The sequence below is a fragment of the Carassius gibelio genome, chromosome B16 (assembly GCF_023724105.1).
Source record: "Carassius gibelio isolate Cgi1373 ecotype wild population from Czech Republic chromosome B16, carGib1.2-hapl.c, whole genome shotgun sequence".
NCBI lineage: Eukaryota > Metazoa > Chordata > Actinopteri > Cypriniformes > Cyprinidae > Carassius > Carassius gibelio.
In genome coordinates, this window is record NC_068411.1 from 13,680,133 (window position 1) to 13,699,033 (window position 18,901).

General features: G+C 37.5%; 1 protein-coding gene across 2 annotated transcripts in view; it reads left to right on the forward strand.

Annotated features, from left to right (window-relative positions):
* fhod3b (formin homology 2 domain containing 3b) overlaps nucleotides 1-18,901 on the forward strand; it is a 159,435-nt gene that overhangs the window by 117,523 nt on the left and 23,011 nt on the right. For both annotated transcript variants that reach the window (XM_052578889.1, XM_052578888.1), the window contains exons 6-11: nucleotides 3,143-3,237; nucleotides 5,905-6,016; nucleotides 7,156-7,250; nucleotides 7,333-7,476; nucleotides 8,770-9,011; nucleotides 18,565-18,681. In XM_052578889.1, coding sequence (XP_052434849.1) covers nucleotides 3,143-3,237; nucleotides 5,905-6,016; nucleotides 7,156-7,250; nucleotides 7,333-7,476; nucleotides 8,770-9,011; nucleotides 18,565-18,681 — 805 coding nt within the window. The remainder of the gene's footprint in view (nucleotides 1-3,142; nucleotides 3,238-5,904; nucleotides 6,017-7,155; nucleotides 7,251-7,332; nucleotides 7,477-8,769; nucleotides 9,012-18,564; nucleotides 18,682-18,901) is intronic.

The following is an 18,901-nucleotide window of genomic DNA, read 5'->3' on the forward strand; positions in this document are numbered from 1 at the left end:
CTTAAATGCCCTATCTATCTGTCTGTCCGTCCGTCCATCCATTCATAAAAGCAAGCCAGGCATTTTTCATAGAGTGCATGTATGAGTGCAGATTTGCCTGAATACAGTGGAGCCAGAAAAATTTTTTCACCTGAACTATGGCTCAAAAAATAACATTGACCTTCACCTCTTGTTGCTTGTGTCTTTGTCAGAGCTCTTTTATTTCTTCCTCTAGTCTTTTCTGTCAAATAGAAGCTCCGTGAATTTAGTGGCCTCCTATGGAGTTCCCTGAGCTCTTGTTATGACCCACTTTATGTGTCCTGCAACAAATGGAAGTCATGTTACGCTTGGGTGGATCAGCCTGCTCAGATGTTTTCCCCACTGCACTGCCACACAGGCTGAGATTTCAGGCTTCAAGAACAATATTTAAACTGCTCTATGTGTGCGTGCGAAGCTGTTTTTATGGCTCCTGCCTGTCCATGGAGACTCTCAGCTTGAAAATATGCTACCTTGCCCTCTTCGGAAGTTCTGACTTTTAAAGTTTGGAAATCGTAATTGTGATGTGCATTCAAGTCATTTTGGATCAAATGGATACATGGGTAATGTCACTTGACCCAGCTAGATAGCAGGTCTATTGTGCAAGTGTAATGAAAAGAAGAGCAAGAATACTATGTATTTTACTATACCTGTCACCCCATAAAGTTAATTACGTAATACTGTTTTTCATTAACAGGTTCTAAAATGTGTAGAAACGAAGCTTTAGGGCGGTTACATAGTCAACGTGTGAAACGCGAGCAAGCAACGCGAGCGATGCGAGCGAGGCGCTCCCTTTCATAGTCTAAACAGTGGACGCAAGCATCACAGGCGATACGTGTATGCAGTACACCGCTCACGCAACAGGGGGTAATAGAGTCGGGTCGCGTAATATTCAGATCACAATGGCAACTGAAGAGGAGTGTATTATGTTGCTGATTTTACATCGGTGGCAACAAAGGCAACGCAGATATTAAATGTGGATGAATACGTATAAGTTGGCATAATTTTTCCTCTTCGCCCGCCATTGTACTCAAACTTTCTTCTTCTATAAACACAATATACTTGAATTAATGTACAATTCTTGCAATGTCGCCCCCACCGACAACGCATAGTATTGCGTGCATCGGCGCGTCGCGTGTCAAAAACTAGGATGACACATTTGGCTACGCACCGACGCATAATGGCGGCCGAAGCGTAACGATGCGTAGCCTCGGGGATGCGTATGCGTACAGATGCGTTGACTATGAAACGGCCCTTATAGTCAACATTTACCATTATAACTTGTAATCAGAACCAATATTTTGCTGTTAACTGTTGTTTATTACTCAAGTTTTAAAGAAAAAACCAGAGAAATTAACTGTAGAACTGCAGGATGAACTTCAGTCAAATACATTCATAAAGTTGCTCACTGAATGGTTTTGTTACATGCGGCTAGAATGACATTGTACTAAATCTAGTCTGCTATAACTAATTTAAGATTTTTTTTTTCAGGTTTTTTTTTTATAACTGCAAATCACAATTTTGAGTAATAAGATTAGTTTATGTGAACAGAACTGTTCCTAATGTTTCTATAACACATTCTCTATGAAACTATGAGTTACTATCCACATCTTTCAGTAACCATTTGTGATGATTAATACCTAAATTAAGTGACACTAATTTAGTAGCATATGCATTAAATTGCAAAATGTTAATACGTTTAGTGTAAAACTATACAAACACTCACTGGGGAAATGATGATCATGCTTCGTAATGCTTGCTTCAACCATCATTATTTAGTTCCAGAACACGTATGTGGTGATTTTATGCAACTTGAATGCATTAACCTATAAATGTGGTTTTGAGTTGGTGTGTTTGTGTGAAGTCTCAAAGTGTAACAGTTGAGTTGTTTATTTGATAACGGTTCACCTGTTACAGCTTATATCTTCCAGGGAGCATGTGAGTTATGTGTGTTTAATCTTCTTGTATAATGCTGTCTCATGCGGTGCTCCCCTGTGTGTGTGTATAATACAATAACTCTTTGCAGCAGAGATGTGATTCAGACAGCTCCAGATGGATCTCATTGACACTTTTCTCTTTGATCAGAGCGAAATCCTGCTCTTCACATATAGATCACTGTATCTGTTTGTACTCTGATTGCTTTAAACTTTGGACACATGTGTGAGAGTTCATTGGTGTGTGAAGCATTTTCTTTATGGTTCAGGCTCTTTCACGACAATTCCCTCACCAGAAGACCTCCCCTGAGTTGCTAAGGAGAGCCAATGATGTTTTATGAAGACAGTGGAAACACTGACCACACTGCTGTATCACTGCTGTGCACATGCAAAGACACACACACATGCTCATGCACATCAGTGGAACAAGACCATTTTGCTTCATTGTTGCGAATAAGTGAAAATCAATCATCTTTAAAGCACACAGTTTTGCTTAAGGAATATTAAATACTTAAAACTTAAAGAACTTATACTTTCTTAATTTTATAGTGCAATAAAAGCACTATGCAATGGTGAGGTGGGCCAGAAGTTGAATTCATGCTCCTGGGTTCAAATCCACGCTAACATGCATGAAGTTATCCTTTTGTAATTAAATAAAAACTTCATTGTAATCCAGTAGATGTAATTGATGAACTTGGCTTCAAAGCAGTGATCTATTCATTGTGTTCCTGTGGCTCAAACATGATAACATGGCACAAGCAACAGCAAGGTCATGGGTTCAATTCCCAAGAAATGCTTGAGCTGATCAAATTTGTCTCGAATGCAATATGGATTAAGGTGTTGACCAAATCCATAAATGAAAAGGAAAAAAACAATACCTATAACCTGCTGCCTATTGCAACTAATGAATAAAAATGGTAAATAATCCTTCAAGGCACTCAGAGCAATAATTCAACTTTGTATTATTATTTTATTAAAATAATATAATATTATTATTTTTTTATATATAATTCAATTATTCAAAGATAATTTAATATTGTTTTATCTGTATTTTTATAGGGGTTTGAACACTGGAATCCAAGCTATAACAAAAGACTTGAATATTTCATAGTTTTGGTTGTGGGGTTGTCGGACTTGTCAAACTGCTGAGATGTAAATATATTTATATATTTCTTTTTCCTTCCCTCTTTTAGCTCTTGGACAAATCATGCTCTATGTGGATGGAATGAATGGGCTTATTGGACACAATGAAACTGTACAGTGGCTTTACACACTGGTCGGCTCAAAGGTAAAATACATTTCACTATGAACATTATCAATGAGTGTGTATTTCACTTTGTGACATTTCTGAAATTTTCCTGCTTCCTAGTGGGTCAAGTGATGTTGGTTATTGGTTATTTTCAATAAATACAGTATATATATATATATATATATATATATATATATATATATATATATATATATATATATACTGTATTTATTGAAAATAATATATATAAATATATATATAGCAAGGGTTGATACATATATCAGCTAAAATGAAGTATTAAATGTTTCTAACTTAAAGTTAATGTAAAAACATGAATAATTAAATAACACAATTAAATGTCATTTTTAAGTAAACCTCAAAAGGAATATGCATTTTTCACATAGATTATCATGTTTTGGTGCGTAAATTCACTTGTAGAGTAAAACAGCTTGAAACAGTTTATTAAAAACAGTTGATTTTATTTGTTGGTGTCTCACTCTTAAATTATTTAAACAAAATAGAAGCCATGACATGAAAATAATTGGCTTATTGGTATTGGCCAGAATTGCAATCATATCGGTGCGTCCTTGCTTATAATGCTTGATGTATAGACGGTTTCAACGGCAACAACATAAACAAACGTTACTGAGCATGCGCGCTTTTGTGGCCCTAACTTAACTTCCGGTAGACTTCCAAATAGAATCAATAACATCAGTCCCTCTAGAGTAGATAATGTTTTGATAACAAACACAATAATAATGTTTGCTGCGTAAATCAGGCGGACTTAATGAAAATCCAAATTCATTCTTTGCCAGCAGGAAATGCTTTAAAGCATGAGAAATAGAGGTTTCCCCAGCAACAGCTGTAAACAAAGCAGAGCTACGCTCACAAACGCTGCTTTATCTGCTTTATCAGGCATATAACATGCAAGTCTTCCTTCAGAAATAAAACACCCGTGTTTTTTTTTTTATATTTAAACTTATAAATGAAAGGAATTATTATTATTATTATTATTATTATTATTAAAAGTGCAGTATGTGCTTGCGTATATGCAACGAAGCATTTTGGAAAATCGATTGGTTTTAAAATCGTGGCGAGTCTCCACAAGGGAAACACATCCCACAGCACAACCACCTCAGCCCAACTTCAGTATACTCATCACCTTAACTTTCACTGCGTTTGTAGACGGCACCGCTAGCTAGAGCGATATACACAACACAGACCAGAAGTTAACTTAGGGCCATGCGCGTGCGCCCGATGAAACCATCTATATAATAGCATGAATTATATAAATACATTTCGAATAAAAATGAAATGCAAATAACCCAATTTTGACAAACTGTATAGTTTTATTTAGCCTATGGCATGTGTATAATTTTGCGTACTGCTGGGCCTATGCACTTCAATATGATTTTAATACGTTGGTTTTAAAAGCTAGTCAAAAATCTAAAGTAAATGAGAAACTCTTGCTTTGAAAATCCAGATTTATTATTTTGTTCAGACGTAATGAATCCAATAAGGCCCGAAAGGTACTGTTTCTTGTATTCATGTTCTTTTTGCCAATGTTTGCAAATGTTTTAAGTTAGGGCAGCTTCCAGGTGTGCCAACTTGAACAATTCTCATAGGGTGGCGTAGTTTTGCACGCAGTGTTCATGACTGACTTTCCTGTTTTCTCCCTGTATTTATGTTCTTTTAAGCCAGTGTTTGTAAAGTATGCTTTAACTCAGCAGGGCAGCTTCGAGGTGTGCCAGCACACAAAGTGTGGCACGGTTTTGCACGACACTATCAAAAGTTCTAGACCGATTTCCTCTCTCAGTCTTGTCCAGCCCTCTAGGGGTGGTATGAGCACATATGATGAGGACACATTGATGTGTACAGTATGTGTGTGTACAATTTTGGATATGAATGGATGTTTGTGATCACCACATCAACAGAAATTATTATGTAGCTCTGTGCTGGATGCAGCCATTTGTAAATGCATTTCTTCTTCTCTCTCTTTCTGTTATATGGCACACATGAAAGATGCAGTATGGTTTGATAGAGCAGCTCTTACTTTATTAAACACAGATCTGTTTCTCGTTTCTCCACCCATTCTCCACTCCATATACACGTTCACATGCTTGACCCTGTTTTTTTGTTTTTTTTGGTCTGTTAGATTTCCGTGGTTCTTCTCTTTTTGACAGTTTCCTTATCAGAGAAATACATTGTCTCAATATTTCCATGTCTAATGCATTTAAGAAATCATGTAAAATTCTGCAAAAGCAAAAAAAAAAAAAAAAAAATCAATTTTTTTTTTATAAATGTTTTTTTTTCCTGTAACAATATCAGATAAAAAAAAATATCTGTGATTGAATAAATATAATAAATAAAGTCTTGTTTTTTTTTTTTTTTTTTTTTTTTTTTTTTTTTTTTTAGGGTGTTTCAGTGACACCACTATTTAATTGATGTTTAAAGAAAATTAAACTGGTTTACACAATGGGCATAAAGTTTTGCAAAATCTAAAACTAAGATGTCTAATGGGACTACAAATCCAGGAGAACAGAGAACAGACAGGATACAAGGTTTACACTGCAGGCTACTTGCAGGACATTTAAAATAGTTCCATCTGTAAGTGTGCAGTCATGTGTCAGAGGCTGTTATCAATATCCTCCATGGTACTGCATTCAGGAAAATGTGTCAAGATATTCTCTGTGTCCATGTGTGCAGTTCCGGTTAGTTGTTAAAACTGCTCTGAAGCTGCTGCTGGTTTTTGTGGAATACACCGAGACCAACGCACCTCTCCTCATCCAGGCCATCAACACTGTGGACACCAAGCAAGGTAACACACACACACACAAAAAAAAAGTGTCTCTAGAAATCCATTTCAACTCTCAATCTCTGTATGTGAGTCCAAGCTGAGATCTGGATGTTACTGTGTGTGTGTGGGAGGGGGGGGGGGGGGGGCTGAAATGATGGAGAGAAACTTTCTTCTCTGATGAGGTTTGGTTACCTAGAAGAGAGAAAGCAGATGACAGTTAACAAATTGTTCTTGACGCTTTTTAAGATATTTTTAACGTAATTGTTCATATTATCGGCCCCTGCATTGGCAGTGGACAAATTTTGATAGCCTGCAGAGTAAATCAAGATGAATGGAATGGAAAAAAATAAGTGGTTATTAGGACAAGAGCTACTAAGACAGGACAGATGAAAGATTAATACTGTTACGTAAGAAGAGAGAACGCTGTCTCTGGTCTCCCAGTGAGAGACAGACAGGCTGGCAGATGAAGCAGAACGTCTCCTGCTATTAATCTTCATATCAGACATTTTCTCCTCAAACTAATGCTGCTCATTTCTCTCTGAACCAGCCATATTTCAACCGATTCACTTCAAATACCCTTAGAAGTTTATTAAACCACAGTTCCTTTGAATTCAATTCATTTGTTTCAATACGTCTTCAGTAAGGGTGTTTTTTCCTTTCTTTTTTAAAGACAGCTTTTGTCTGCCAAATAAAAGCCATGTGGCACAAGACTCAATAAAAAACAAAACACAACAAAGCAAAGCAAAACAAAACAAAAAAAAAAACCCAAACACATCAAAACAAAACAAAACAAAACTTTATATTTACATGTATTAGCAGACACTTTTGTCCAAAGCGACTTAAAATTGAGGAATACAAGAAGCTGTAGGAAGTGCTTGCAATACAAAGTTTTGTAGAACAAAACAAAACCAAAAAAAAACTAAACACAATGCAACATAAAACAAGAAATTATTTAATATGTCATTACTGTTACAAAAAATAATGATTAAATATCTGGTTATTTGATCTTTGGTTTTAAAATTAAATGTCATGTGGTGATATTTATAAATGAATGATTAATGATATTTGTGTACATCTGCATACATTTTACCTTAAAAAATGTATACTCTCTTATGTGTCACTGACGCTCATTGACCCTTTAATTGACATGATGTATGCAGACTGTAAGCCCTGGTCTAATGCCATGGAAATCTTGGATGAAAAAGATGGAATGGACACAGAGCTGTTGGTTTATGCCATGACCCTTATCAACAAGGTACCAGTACACTCTCAGTCACGTGTTATATATAAAGTTGCATTAGTACTTTTATTCTCATGTATCTCTTGTATACCTTCAGACATTGGCTGGTCTTCCTGACCAGGACACGTTCTATGATGTGGTTGACAGTCTGGAGGAGCAGGGCATGGAGGCTGTGGCCCAGAGGCACATTAACAGGAAGGGCACAGATTTGGACCTAGTGGAACAGTTCAATATCTATGAGGTAAGCATGTGCTCAGTTTGCTTTTTAGGAATTTTTTTTTTATATTGTTTTGTTTTGTTTTTTTTATGCACCAAAACTAAAATGTATGAAGAATTTTATGAACAAAAAGTTATACTTGATATATAAATCCTTAAAGGAAAATGCCACCGTTTTTCCATTTTCTACTATGTTCTTCTCTCAGCTTAGATGAGTTGATACGTGCCTCTCCCGTCTCAGTGTATGCATTTAATAGACGGTTACATGAGTAGTTACACGAGTAAGTATGGTGACACAAAATAAAACGTGGTGATTTTCTAAGCAGATAAAAAAAATGATAACTATAACGTATGGCGGAAGAGCACTTTGCAGCACTTTGCAATACGACCTTGGCGCAGCTATATCATCACGCCATACATTATAGTCATCATTGTTATCTGCTAAGGAAATTGCCACTGTTTTTTTTGTGTCACCATACTTACTCATAACGTAACTATAACCGTCTTTAAATAGGGATAACATGGAAGTGTTTGGTAGCTTCTAAATTCATCCCTGTTTGGGTCATTGGGAATGAATAGTGCAAAGCTAAATGCTAGCATAGTGGTACCACGCGTTATAGGGATTGAGTGCACACACTAAGACGGGAGAGGTATGTATCAACCGAGCGGCAACCTCCTGCTCTCTCTCATGAGGCCAATAAGGAAGTGACTAAAACAGCAATTCATCGACTGGCCGCTTGAGGTTGACTGCAAAAAGGAATCACTCCCATAGACTCCCCATGTTAAAATGCCCAACTTTACGACAGAAAAAAAAACAGTTTTCAGCCTGGTGCAAAAAATTATTTTGGTCTATATAGCTAATTTTGACAAATTTGACAACTGTGAGGGGGGTGAATTTTTTTTAACTCATCCGTTTAAATTATATTAAGCCTTAAAGTTCTGCATAATTAAGGGCGTAGCCACTTGAGTGACAGGTGAATTGCCACTGCTGTCACAGCCGTCGCACTAGGTGGGCGTGGCTTCAGCAACCAGCTCTCGCTCTTTTGCCCATTTTCGATTGTCCGGGAGAGTCGCGCGGTGACATGCTGCCAAGATGGCGATGGCTCGCTCTGCACACTTTAGGCTTCAAAAACTCTCTTCAGGAGCCTACAGGTGACGTCACAGACACTACGTCCATGTTTTTATACAGTCTATGGTATCAACTCTTCTAAGTTGAGGGAAGAGCATAGTGGATTTCTGAAAAACGGTGGCGTTTTTTTTTAATAAAGATGCAATATTTGCTGTTTGCTGTTAGTCTAATGGTCATGTTTATTCATAGTCAACTCTACGTCATGAAGACGGTGATGATGAGACTCAGCCTCCTCCATCCGGACACAAAAGTCGGCGTCGGGCCAGTGTAGGAGCCACACCTGAGAGGCGGGGTTTGGAACGTCGCCGCAGCCGAAGACATTCACTCCAAAACGGGAAAGGCCACACCTCTGCTCCTTCTTCCCCCTGTCACAGCCACACGCCCAACAAACTGCCCCTCAATGGCCAGAGGATAGATGATATCAGCGAAAGGTGAGAAGAGAGAAAAAGAGAGATAGAAGGTCACTTGAAGAATTTATATTGTGTCTATAGTACATTTATTTATTTATTTATTTATTTTTGTGGAATAATTATTATTTGTATTACTTATCACCATTTTTTAATTTCTTAGAATAGCAATAATGACACAAAAGATTATATGCATTTACTTGAGAAGCAACTTTATGTGTGATTATTTTTTCAAAATCTTTCAATTTAAAAGTTTTCATTTGTTTGTTTGTTTAGACAGTGTATTTATTTATTTATACAGCTTATTTATTTAGACTATTTTAAAGAGTTGACAAATTAAGTATCTACTAGATAATTTTGCTTCTGAAGTACATTTATCTTGTATGTGTAGATATTTTTACTCGGCAACTAAACAATATACAGATTATGAAAATGGAAAACTAATGATATATGACACTTTCAATTGTTGTTTTGCGGCATTTATGGAAAAGTGAAAGTGAAAATCATTACACTAAGCCATTTTTTACCCTCCCCTGACCACATGTGTTCATTCTCAGCCATGAAACACTTTGTGTTGTTCAGGATGTACTGATTTTTAAAGAACAGGAAGCAGTTTTATATTGGGTGTTCTATCATGTTACTTTTGACATGAGCGTTTTTAAGTTCCAAAAGAAGATGGAGAATTTAATAATGCTCCGAGGGAGAGACAGAGAGCACTTGCTAGTGCACAGACATTCATATTAATCATATGTACACGAGGGAGGTGGTGGGAACCTGTGAGGCTGAGAGGAAATAGGAAGTTACTGAAATATGGAGGTTCGAGCAGTGCATACTTCTCAGGGCTGTAGCACAGCATGAGGTGCTCGATCTTGTCCTTGTATATTTTGTTGTAAACTATAATAATACAACTTAATCCGTATCCTTTGAATGTTTCAAAGGACAAAGGTGAATGCACAGATATCCAAACCAGGAACCACAGTAGTATATCAGCCACTGAAAAAGCTTCATATGGTTTTTCTCTCTTCCAGTGTGTCAATCGTAAGAAGGGACATGGTAAGGTCACATAAGGCGGTAGAGAGAGAGAGAGAGAGAGAGAGAGAGAACAGGCCAGTTCAGCTGCTCTGTGTTAGTGGAATTTTGAGGAGTCTGGATGTATTCTATGTCTCTGAGAGGATCTTATAGGGGTGATATTAAATTACTGTGCCTGCAAAATGTACTCACCACTGTGTTTGATTGGCCATCACATTTGAGTAATTAGAACGCACTGTGAGTCCTGTAATCAAGAGTAGAGATCTAATCAGAACTTCTTTGATGTTTAAACACCATAAAATCCTTTAAAAAAATAAGAAAATGCAAGTATGCATAAATGTAACATAATATAATAAATACAGACATTGCAAGAATAATATTTTTTTAAGCTTCAAATTCTATATAGTTAATAAATTTAAATTAATTTGTGTAATATATATTCCATCAAAATTATATGAATGATGTTCAAAAGTTGAGAAAATAAATAAGTATATATATATATATATATATATATATATATATAATTATTCTTTTTTTTTTTTTTTTGTAAGGGTGCATTAAATTGAATAAAATGTGACAGTAAAGACATTATAGACAAAAAGTGTATCACAGTTTCCACAAAAATTGTGTATTAGACTGGAGTATTGGATGCTGAAAATTCAGCCTTGGCATCACATAAATAATGATAATAATAATAATAATGTTTTTTTGTTGTTGTTTGTTTGTTTTTTAAAGTAATTAAAAAATGCAGCTTTGGTGAGCAAAACTACAAATTTGTATGGTACATACTGTATGTTATAAAAATATATCTAATAAAAATTATCTTGTTTTTGAACAAACCTTATTACCTTCTCAAGTATATGTTGTTTTAAAGACATTTCCAATGTTTTGATATCTATTATCTGTTTGTATCTGGTAAAGCATATCATGTTCATCATCTCAGCCATAATACTAAATAATTATTGACAAGTGACATCTGTAAACTGTAACTACTAACAGAACTGTTGCTAGGAACTTGTGTCTGTCTGAAAGCCGCTCAGTACCTGCAGTCAAATAGTGGCCAGAAAAGCAAGAATATGTTTGAGACCCTCCTGTCACTGATACTCCTGTCACTATCTCTTTATATCTCACATCACTCTCCTACTTTTGTTGAGCTGAACAGACTTCTTGTGCTTTCGATTATTGATGACAGGATCTGCTGTTAGTGATGGGCTTCATGGGTTATTTTTCTTTGAGTGGTTTGGTTGACAGATAGTTGAATTCATCTCAGTCAGTCATCTGATCCTGACGTCTGTTAGCTAACCCACCACAGGAAATGAGAAGGACCTTTGAAGTGTGGTGTTTTCCATATTAGTAATAAATACCAGTCTACTGGGAGATGGAGAGAAAGAGTGAGACCCTTGAGCAGTGAGGCACAGGACTTCTTCTCTTCCTCCTGAAGGTCTTAATCCTTTGCTGTATTGACTGCTGTGTGACTCAGTGGGTCTCAACTGGTTGGTCGTGGCCCAAAAAAATCAGTTATTGTTCTGTGTTGAGGATGGGAATTGTGATAAATTAAATATTCTGAAAGATTCGATACAATTACAATTTCCAAATGATACATTTAAAATGATTCTGGCAAAATAAATGACTTTTCATGCCTTTCTTAGTGGCATACTGACAGCCTTTTTTATATGTACTTGATTCATTAAAAAGAACTGACTCATAAGAGTTGACCAACATAATGATAACCTTAAATATAAATGACCTGGCAAAGCAAGTAAACTATATTTTAATTTTTAAAAATCTGGTTATTTCCCAGAGGTTACATAAAAAAATAAACAACCATGTATTCTACACAGAGTATTCCATTTGTTCCGTGAGTCGTGATGTTTTTTATGACCTTATGCCGATAAATGAAAACAGTTTAACCCATTTACATAACCATAGGAGTTGTTGTCTTAGTAAGCATAATCAGTTTAAGAGTGTGCATGCAAAAAGGATTGGCTCATAAATAACTACACTGATCGAGTTTGTTTTGGTCTATAGACTTGTGCTTCTTTCATGAGCTATCAGTGATTTCCTACTTCACACTTCCGAAGTCGTAATTACAAATTTGTTACGTTCGAGTGCTTTGTTGTGGGAAAGAATAGGAAACATGGAGGACACCAAGTTCATTATTGCCTATTTCTTGGGGAAAAGGCTTATTGAAGCCAAACTTGATAGAAAATATTTAGTCAATATTAGGGATGTCAACGATTAATCGATGATCGATTAATTGTCAATAAGAGATGCAATCGATTAAGGCTATCGATGGTCGGTTAACCGATTCAATGTTGGGCTGCGTGCGGCTCATGCGCACTCAACACGTGCGAGCGGCTGTGAGTGACGGTGACGATATATAAAAGCATCATCATTCATTCACAATGTACAAATTAAGCTTTTAATGTGATTTAAACTTTAAAGTACATTAAAATAGAAACAACATAAAAGTTCTTCAACATTAAATGCAATAGAAATGTAGTTACTAATCATTTCATCAGATAACTGTTTTATATCGTGCGCTTTGCAGGGCTGCGGGACACAGTGACAGGACAGGTAGTCTATTGATTCCTACAACTTGTTAATTAATTCCTACGAATTATTAATGTGGCAATTGTCCATGTTTCATTAATTTTGTTCCCTAAATAACCCATGATTTAAGTGAAATAAGGGAACAAATTAATAAATCGAACGAATTCTTAATTCATGAAATCTTTAATTTCCCTTCCCATGTTTACCACAGTAAGAGATGCGAAAACAGTTATTAAAAGCGAAAGATAATAAAATAAACCTGGGAAATTAGAGGGTTAGACTATGAAGATTTAGGAAAAGAAACAATGCCTAAATATACTGAATTTGTGGAAATTCGTGACCAACCGGCAAACCAGAACAAAGCCGCGTAAATGAAGACTATGGGGTCCAAAAGCATGGTCGCGATCTAACATTTTCCAGTTAACCTATTATTCCTCTAATAATCAAAGCTTTTATACCACACTTGTCATAATCAGATCTTATCATTTCTAAATAAATAATTTCTGGATTCAAAACAGCGATTAATAGGCGCTGTGACCGACACATTCCTGGAGCATTCAGTTTAAATAGACCGTAGTATACCGGTCCACTCTGCTGTTATGCCAAGGACGTTTTTGCTCATATGAAGAGGATCATCTTTTCCGTCTATATGCGAATGCGTGTTAAGTACAAGCCTAGTTTACATTATAAATAATAGTTTAACATTCAAATACATTGCGAATATGGAAACATTTCGATTTGTGCCGAATGAGACATGAGCAATAACCTCCAAATAAATCTAGCCAAAGCCGCGCTCGCTCATCCTCGACTGCACGCATGCACTGTCACGATCTAATGCGCTGTATGCCGGATTTTTAAAAATCTGACATTTTCTAGGACAGAATCCAGCAGGATCAAATTAATGTGAGCAACTGTGTTTTGGTGCAGCAGCTCCGATGTAGTTCACTTAATGTGCAGCGCAGTCACACGCGCTCCACATTTCGGATAATTTTATACAATAATGTCAGTTGAAAACATTGCAATTGTGCTTTAAAATACAACAACGAGCACCACAAAACCATTTAAAGATGCGCGTTCAGCGTTCTCCGTGCGGGATTGGAAACTGTCGACAAAGTAAAATGACCTCAAAAGTATGGCGCGCTCTCTTCATTTTATCAAATGATCATAATCGCATCTATTCATTTTATAATCCTGCTACTAGCATTTTATTCAGACTAAAACCTCTTTAATTCAAGTGAGAAAGCGTTGTGTGTGTGTGTGGCTTTTGCACATCCTGTCATACCGCTGACTGCTTGCCTGCAATAGACGCATTTTGCAGTATTATGGTTAACGATTAATCGATGAATTGATCGTTAATTTAAACGACGATCGATCATGGAAATAATCGAAATTTGACATCCCTAGTCAATATCCAACAAATCTTTGAGGTGTTTTCTGGTAACTATATAAACATTGCCCAGATTCACCACTGACAAAGAGTTGATAATTGTTACTTGTGGAATCTAGATAATCATCTTGGAATCACGATTCCATAATTTCGGTCAAATAAATGCTATTTTCATCCTACAATATGTATGTTATGTGACTGTAATGATGAGAATGCAATATAGATAATAATATCGATAGCAAAATTGATAGCAATATAGAGGAAAAATGGACAAAACATAGCAGTCACTACAGCAATGGTTTGCTCTCCCTCCATGTTTTATACTTTACGCCCCAAAGTCATAAATGCAGTATCAAAATTATCTCTTGGCCTTCTCAGTCATAAATACGACTTGAGAGGCCATGTGTGTCCAATTTTCCTGTAGGGCAGGGGTAGGCATGTTCAGAGTCCTGCAAATCTCACCCTAAACCCTGGGATCTTCCTCTGATTCCACACTTTCATGGCGTAATGCCGATTTGACTGTCAGGTAGAGGTCTGCCACAGAGCTCGCTTCAGTGCGCATCTAGGGCACATATCGGCCGCAAAGTGGGCGCTCTCTTAACAGCCTTCTGAAAGCTAAAATGACAAATGGGACATGACAGAATGACAGATGGATAAGTGCACAAGACAGCAAGTGCACGTGAAGTGTGTGATTTGGGACAGAGCCAATGTCTATAGGATTACTAAGACTATAGGGAGGTGAGGTTTTCAGAGTTGGAGCTAAACTCTGCAGGACAGTGACTCTCTAGGACCAGCCTTGCCTAGCCCTGGTCTAGGAAACTAATTTGTATAATTATTCCAACATTCGCAGTGGTTTCCTGCATATTGTGTTGATGTGACATTAAGTTTGACCAAGTAAACATAACATGACTTTTCCTAAAAGTTTTGTGTTGTGATCACCTGTGTCATATTGTTTGCCCATGTCAGTGCATGGGCTGAAGGTTATTGTTCTTGTCCTCTCCTTTCATTTGTTCTTCCTCTCCTTTCTTTGCTCATCCCTCCTTCAAACCCTCAATCCCTCCTTTTTGTCACAGAGAGGAGGAAGAGGAGGAAAAGGATGAGGAGCTTCAGAAAACAGAGCTCTCTAGACAGGCATCCGAAAGGTATTTCAGCAGAATAGTATCTCAGGGTGTAAAGTCTTAGAGCTAGAAACCAGATTGTAGATCCTTATCCATTTTCTGATGCTATCTCTTCCCTGACTTGACTAACATTAACGTCTCCCAACATATCATGGTGTTCACCATCATTTACTAGATCTTCTGCTGTTATTTTGTTGTTCGTAGCTGGATGCCATCAACAGTAGATGAAGCTTCTAGCTTGTGTTTGCCTTTAAAGTGCATGGTCAACTTCATTCCCAATGCCGCTGATACAGACAATGAGGAAAACCTCCGGGACAGGTCTGGGATCAAGGTTATCCGCAAGGCCCCAGTGTCCTCCCCTCCTTTTACCCCAGATTTTGGCCCCCCGATATCACCCAGACTGTCTTCTTGGGCTTCGGTCAGGTCCTTGGGGGCCCTCCCGTCCCGGGGTTCCTCTGTCACCTCCTCAACCTCCACCTCCCCAAGCGAAGACTCCCTGTCCCCTGCCCTGCCTCTGCTCTCTTCCACACCTCTTCCTACTTGCCCAGTGGATTTGGACGAGGTGTCTGTGGGCACTCCGCAGGCTCGAGACCCAGACAAACACTGCAGGTAGTGCAGATATATGCAGTAGATTCTCGCCACTCACAGAATACCTTCCATGCATGTGCAGATGGGCTCTGTTCCAAACCTTAGTGAGCTACCTGCGTAGTTAGGGATCATATGCAATGATAGTTTTGTTTTTACACAAGTAGGCAGGAAAATGTTGCCCAATTTTAAGGCAGCTTCTCAAGTACTCCTTGGGGTTAATATAGTCACAAAAAGTATCTGCCTTCGTTTCAAGTCATATTCTACTGGGTTTTTGTCTTGAAAGAGAGACACTTATGTACAGTTAAGTTTGGAATAGAGCCATTCAAAGCTGCATGTCATATTCAGAGAATGACTTTCACTCCCGTATACTGTAAGTCAAGCTATGAGATCCCTGAGAGATTAACTTATGTCTGTTTTTACTGATTCAAGTCTCACAAACACTACAACCACAGTATTTGTGGAACTTTCATCCTCTAATAAGAAGGAAGTGTGGCATGGGATTCACTTGATCTCTGGATCTCCTGTGAATGGCGAGGGTTTATTGTTTTGCCTGTTCCATCAAGCCCACCTCTGAAAAGAGTCAGACCCTCACCCAGTAGATCATCACCCTATCCCTTTGTATCTGCTTCCAAGAGAACACTGTAAAACTTCCTGTATCTTCCAAAAATTGCACCTTCATAAAAAGTGCTACGCTCACTGTGTCTTAACTTATGGTCATGTGCAATATGTGGCTTATCCTGTCTTATATATCAAATCTTTAGACCAATAAAAGAAGAAATGTACACCAGTATGATCAGAGCCTGGTAAATCATTATACTCTGTGGGCTTTATGTTGCTTCCTTTATATTTGATGGAATGCAAAAAGACAGATCGTTTTATAAACTAAAGTCTCCTTTTTTCACTTGCACTAGCCACTGTAGTGCACTCCCTAAAGGATTCTAACTTATACTGACATTTACAGCTCATCTGCCTCTCATTGGTGCATTGTACTACTACAAAGCCAAGAGAAGCCTTTAAATTAAGTCATATATAAAGAGGCAATTATATTTCATCCTGAACAGTGCCTGTAAGGCTCCACATTTCATGAGAATAAAGCTGAAAATGCTTTGCGACGTCATGTGCATGTTTGTCTGACATTAAGACTGTGGCAGCTTGAGGAACCCATCTGGATTATAAAGTGGATCAAAGACAGTTTTATTTTAGTCTGCTGGCTCTATGCAAATGTGGACTCTTTAATATTTAATAACCTAATTACACAGCAGTCTTATGCTTATGGCACAGTGCGCTATTAAAGTCAACATGACATCAAAATCTTCTCTTCTGGGAAAGCTGGGCAACCATTGATGACACAGCCGACTCACCTGCCATGGACTAGCAATGGCAAGCAAGGGGTGAAGATTTGATTGGTTAGCATGGTCAAGTTTGCCCCTGGTGGTAGGTGTTGTAACTACACCAAAAAGCAACTTTCTCCATTGATGACCTTTCAAAACTAGCCTTGTATTTGATTATTTTTACATGCTAAAATTGCTAATCTATTGTAGTGGATTTCATAACACTGACATATTATTATTATTGTTAGCGGCCTCGTAAAGGTGAATTTGCATTTATTTCCCCCTTCTGCTGTCCTTGCTGGCTATTTAACAAGGTCGCTAATATTTAAATTAATAAACAGATACTGCTTTGATTCACTTTCTGTCTGTATTGTCACTGTCACTGTCTCTCGGCTGCACTTGTCCCTCTGTTCTCTTTTTCTATCCCAGTTTCCATTCAGACTAATCCTTCTGTAATTTATGTATAGATTACTAACTTTTTTCCATGTTCTGTCTCTTCTGTGCAGTCTGTCAGATGTTAGATACTCAAACACCTCATGCAGTTCATGTGGCAGGTAAGGGAACAAGTTGGAAGCAAAGGAACTTCGCGAGCTTTGGTGCAAAGTTTGAAAGGAAAAGGTCATATGGGTTCAAAACTGGCTTGTGTCATTTCCTAAATACTTCATCCCATCTTTCCTTGTTCATCTCTTGGTGTTTACATGAAAATGTTTTAAAGTTTTAAAAGCATAAAGGTGTGCCATATTTAACCAATTTTATATACTGATCTATTTTTTTATATTTGTAATCAATTACAAAAACAAGTTAAATATTAATGAAGAGAGTTTTATTTTAATTTATTTTATTTACTGCCATACAATTCTACAGAGTAGGTTTCCTTTTGGCAAATCAAAAACAATTCATAACACTTTAAAGTGTGATGGCTCTTGATGTTTTTAGGTGCTGGAACACTTTGGAATTTCGAACAGTGTCTGTTTGTTTCATTGGTAGTAAGTGAGGATTCAGAGTTCTTACTCCGATAATATGTGTAATGAATCACAACAGACTCAAACACTGAGACAAGTGTAGGGAGAGAATGACCTCTTTTAATAAAGATGTGGGATTGCACAGAGAAACGAGCCCCAGCATGTCTTGAATCATATCTTCCAATACAAGGTCATATCGTGTACATCTGCAGCCAGTGATCTGAACTGGCAAGCAGCTTTATTTGGGGAAAAGAGTTTATTTTATCACTCACTCGTGTAAAAGCTTGATTTAGCAGAGCACCTGTGTGTGTGTGTGTGTGTGTTCTTGGTTGTTTGGGCAGTCGAGTGAGGCTTTACAGCAAGTGTCTTTTGTGGTCCTGATGGAGGAAATACATGACATCATTTGGAATCAGACTTTGGCTGAGTGTACTAGCTGAAGATAAGTGTGATAAATCAAGCATATGGGAAATATGGTCATTTGTTATCTTGGATAAATCGAGACTTTAGCTTTATGCTGTTTTCAGGAGACTTCAGGACAAAGACTCCTACTAATTAAACTGGTTATATATGGCTGAACTTTAAATTAAATTCTCTTTTTCTGTCCTTTAGCAATGGCTACGCAGGTACATACCCCGGCAGGTCATCTGGGGTGTCCAGTGCCCCATCCACACCATACAACCGCTTCGGCCCCCCAGGAGGTCCACCTGCAGACAGTAAGCCCGACAGGTGAGGCACTGTTTCCTTTGAAGTGCATATGGATCCGTCCTGCACAGGAATCTTTGAAAGTAACCGTTATGAGACTACAATGGTTATGATTATAAAAATAACATCTGAGAATTTTCAAAACATTTAAAAGCTGTCCTCTACTATGATTGGGAAACCTCCTCATATCATTACATTACATTGTCGGCAAGCTAAATTCGGACTCTTCAAATGCCCAAGATTA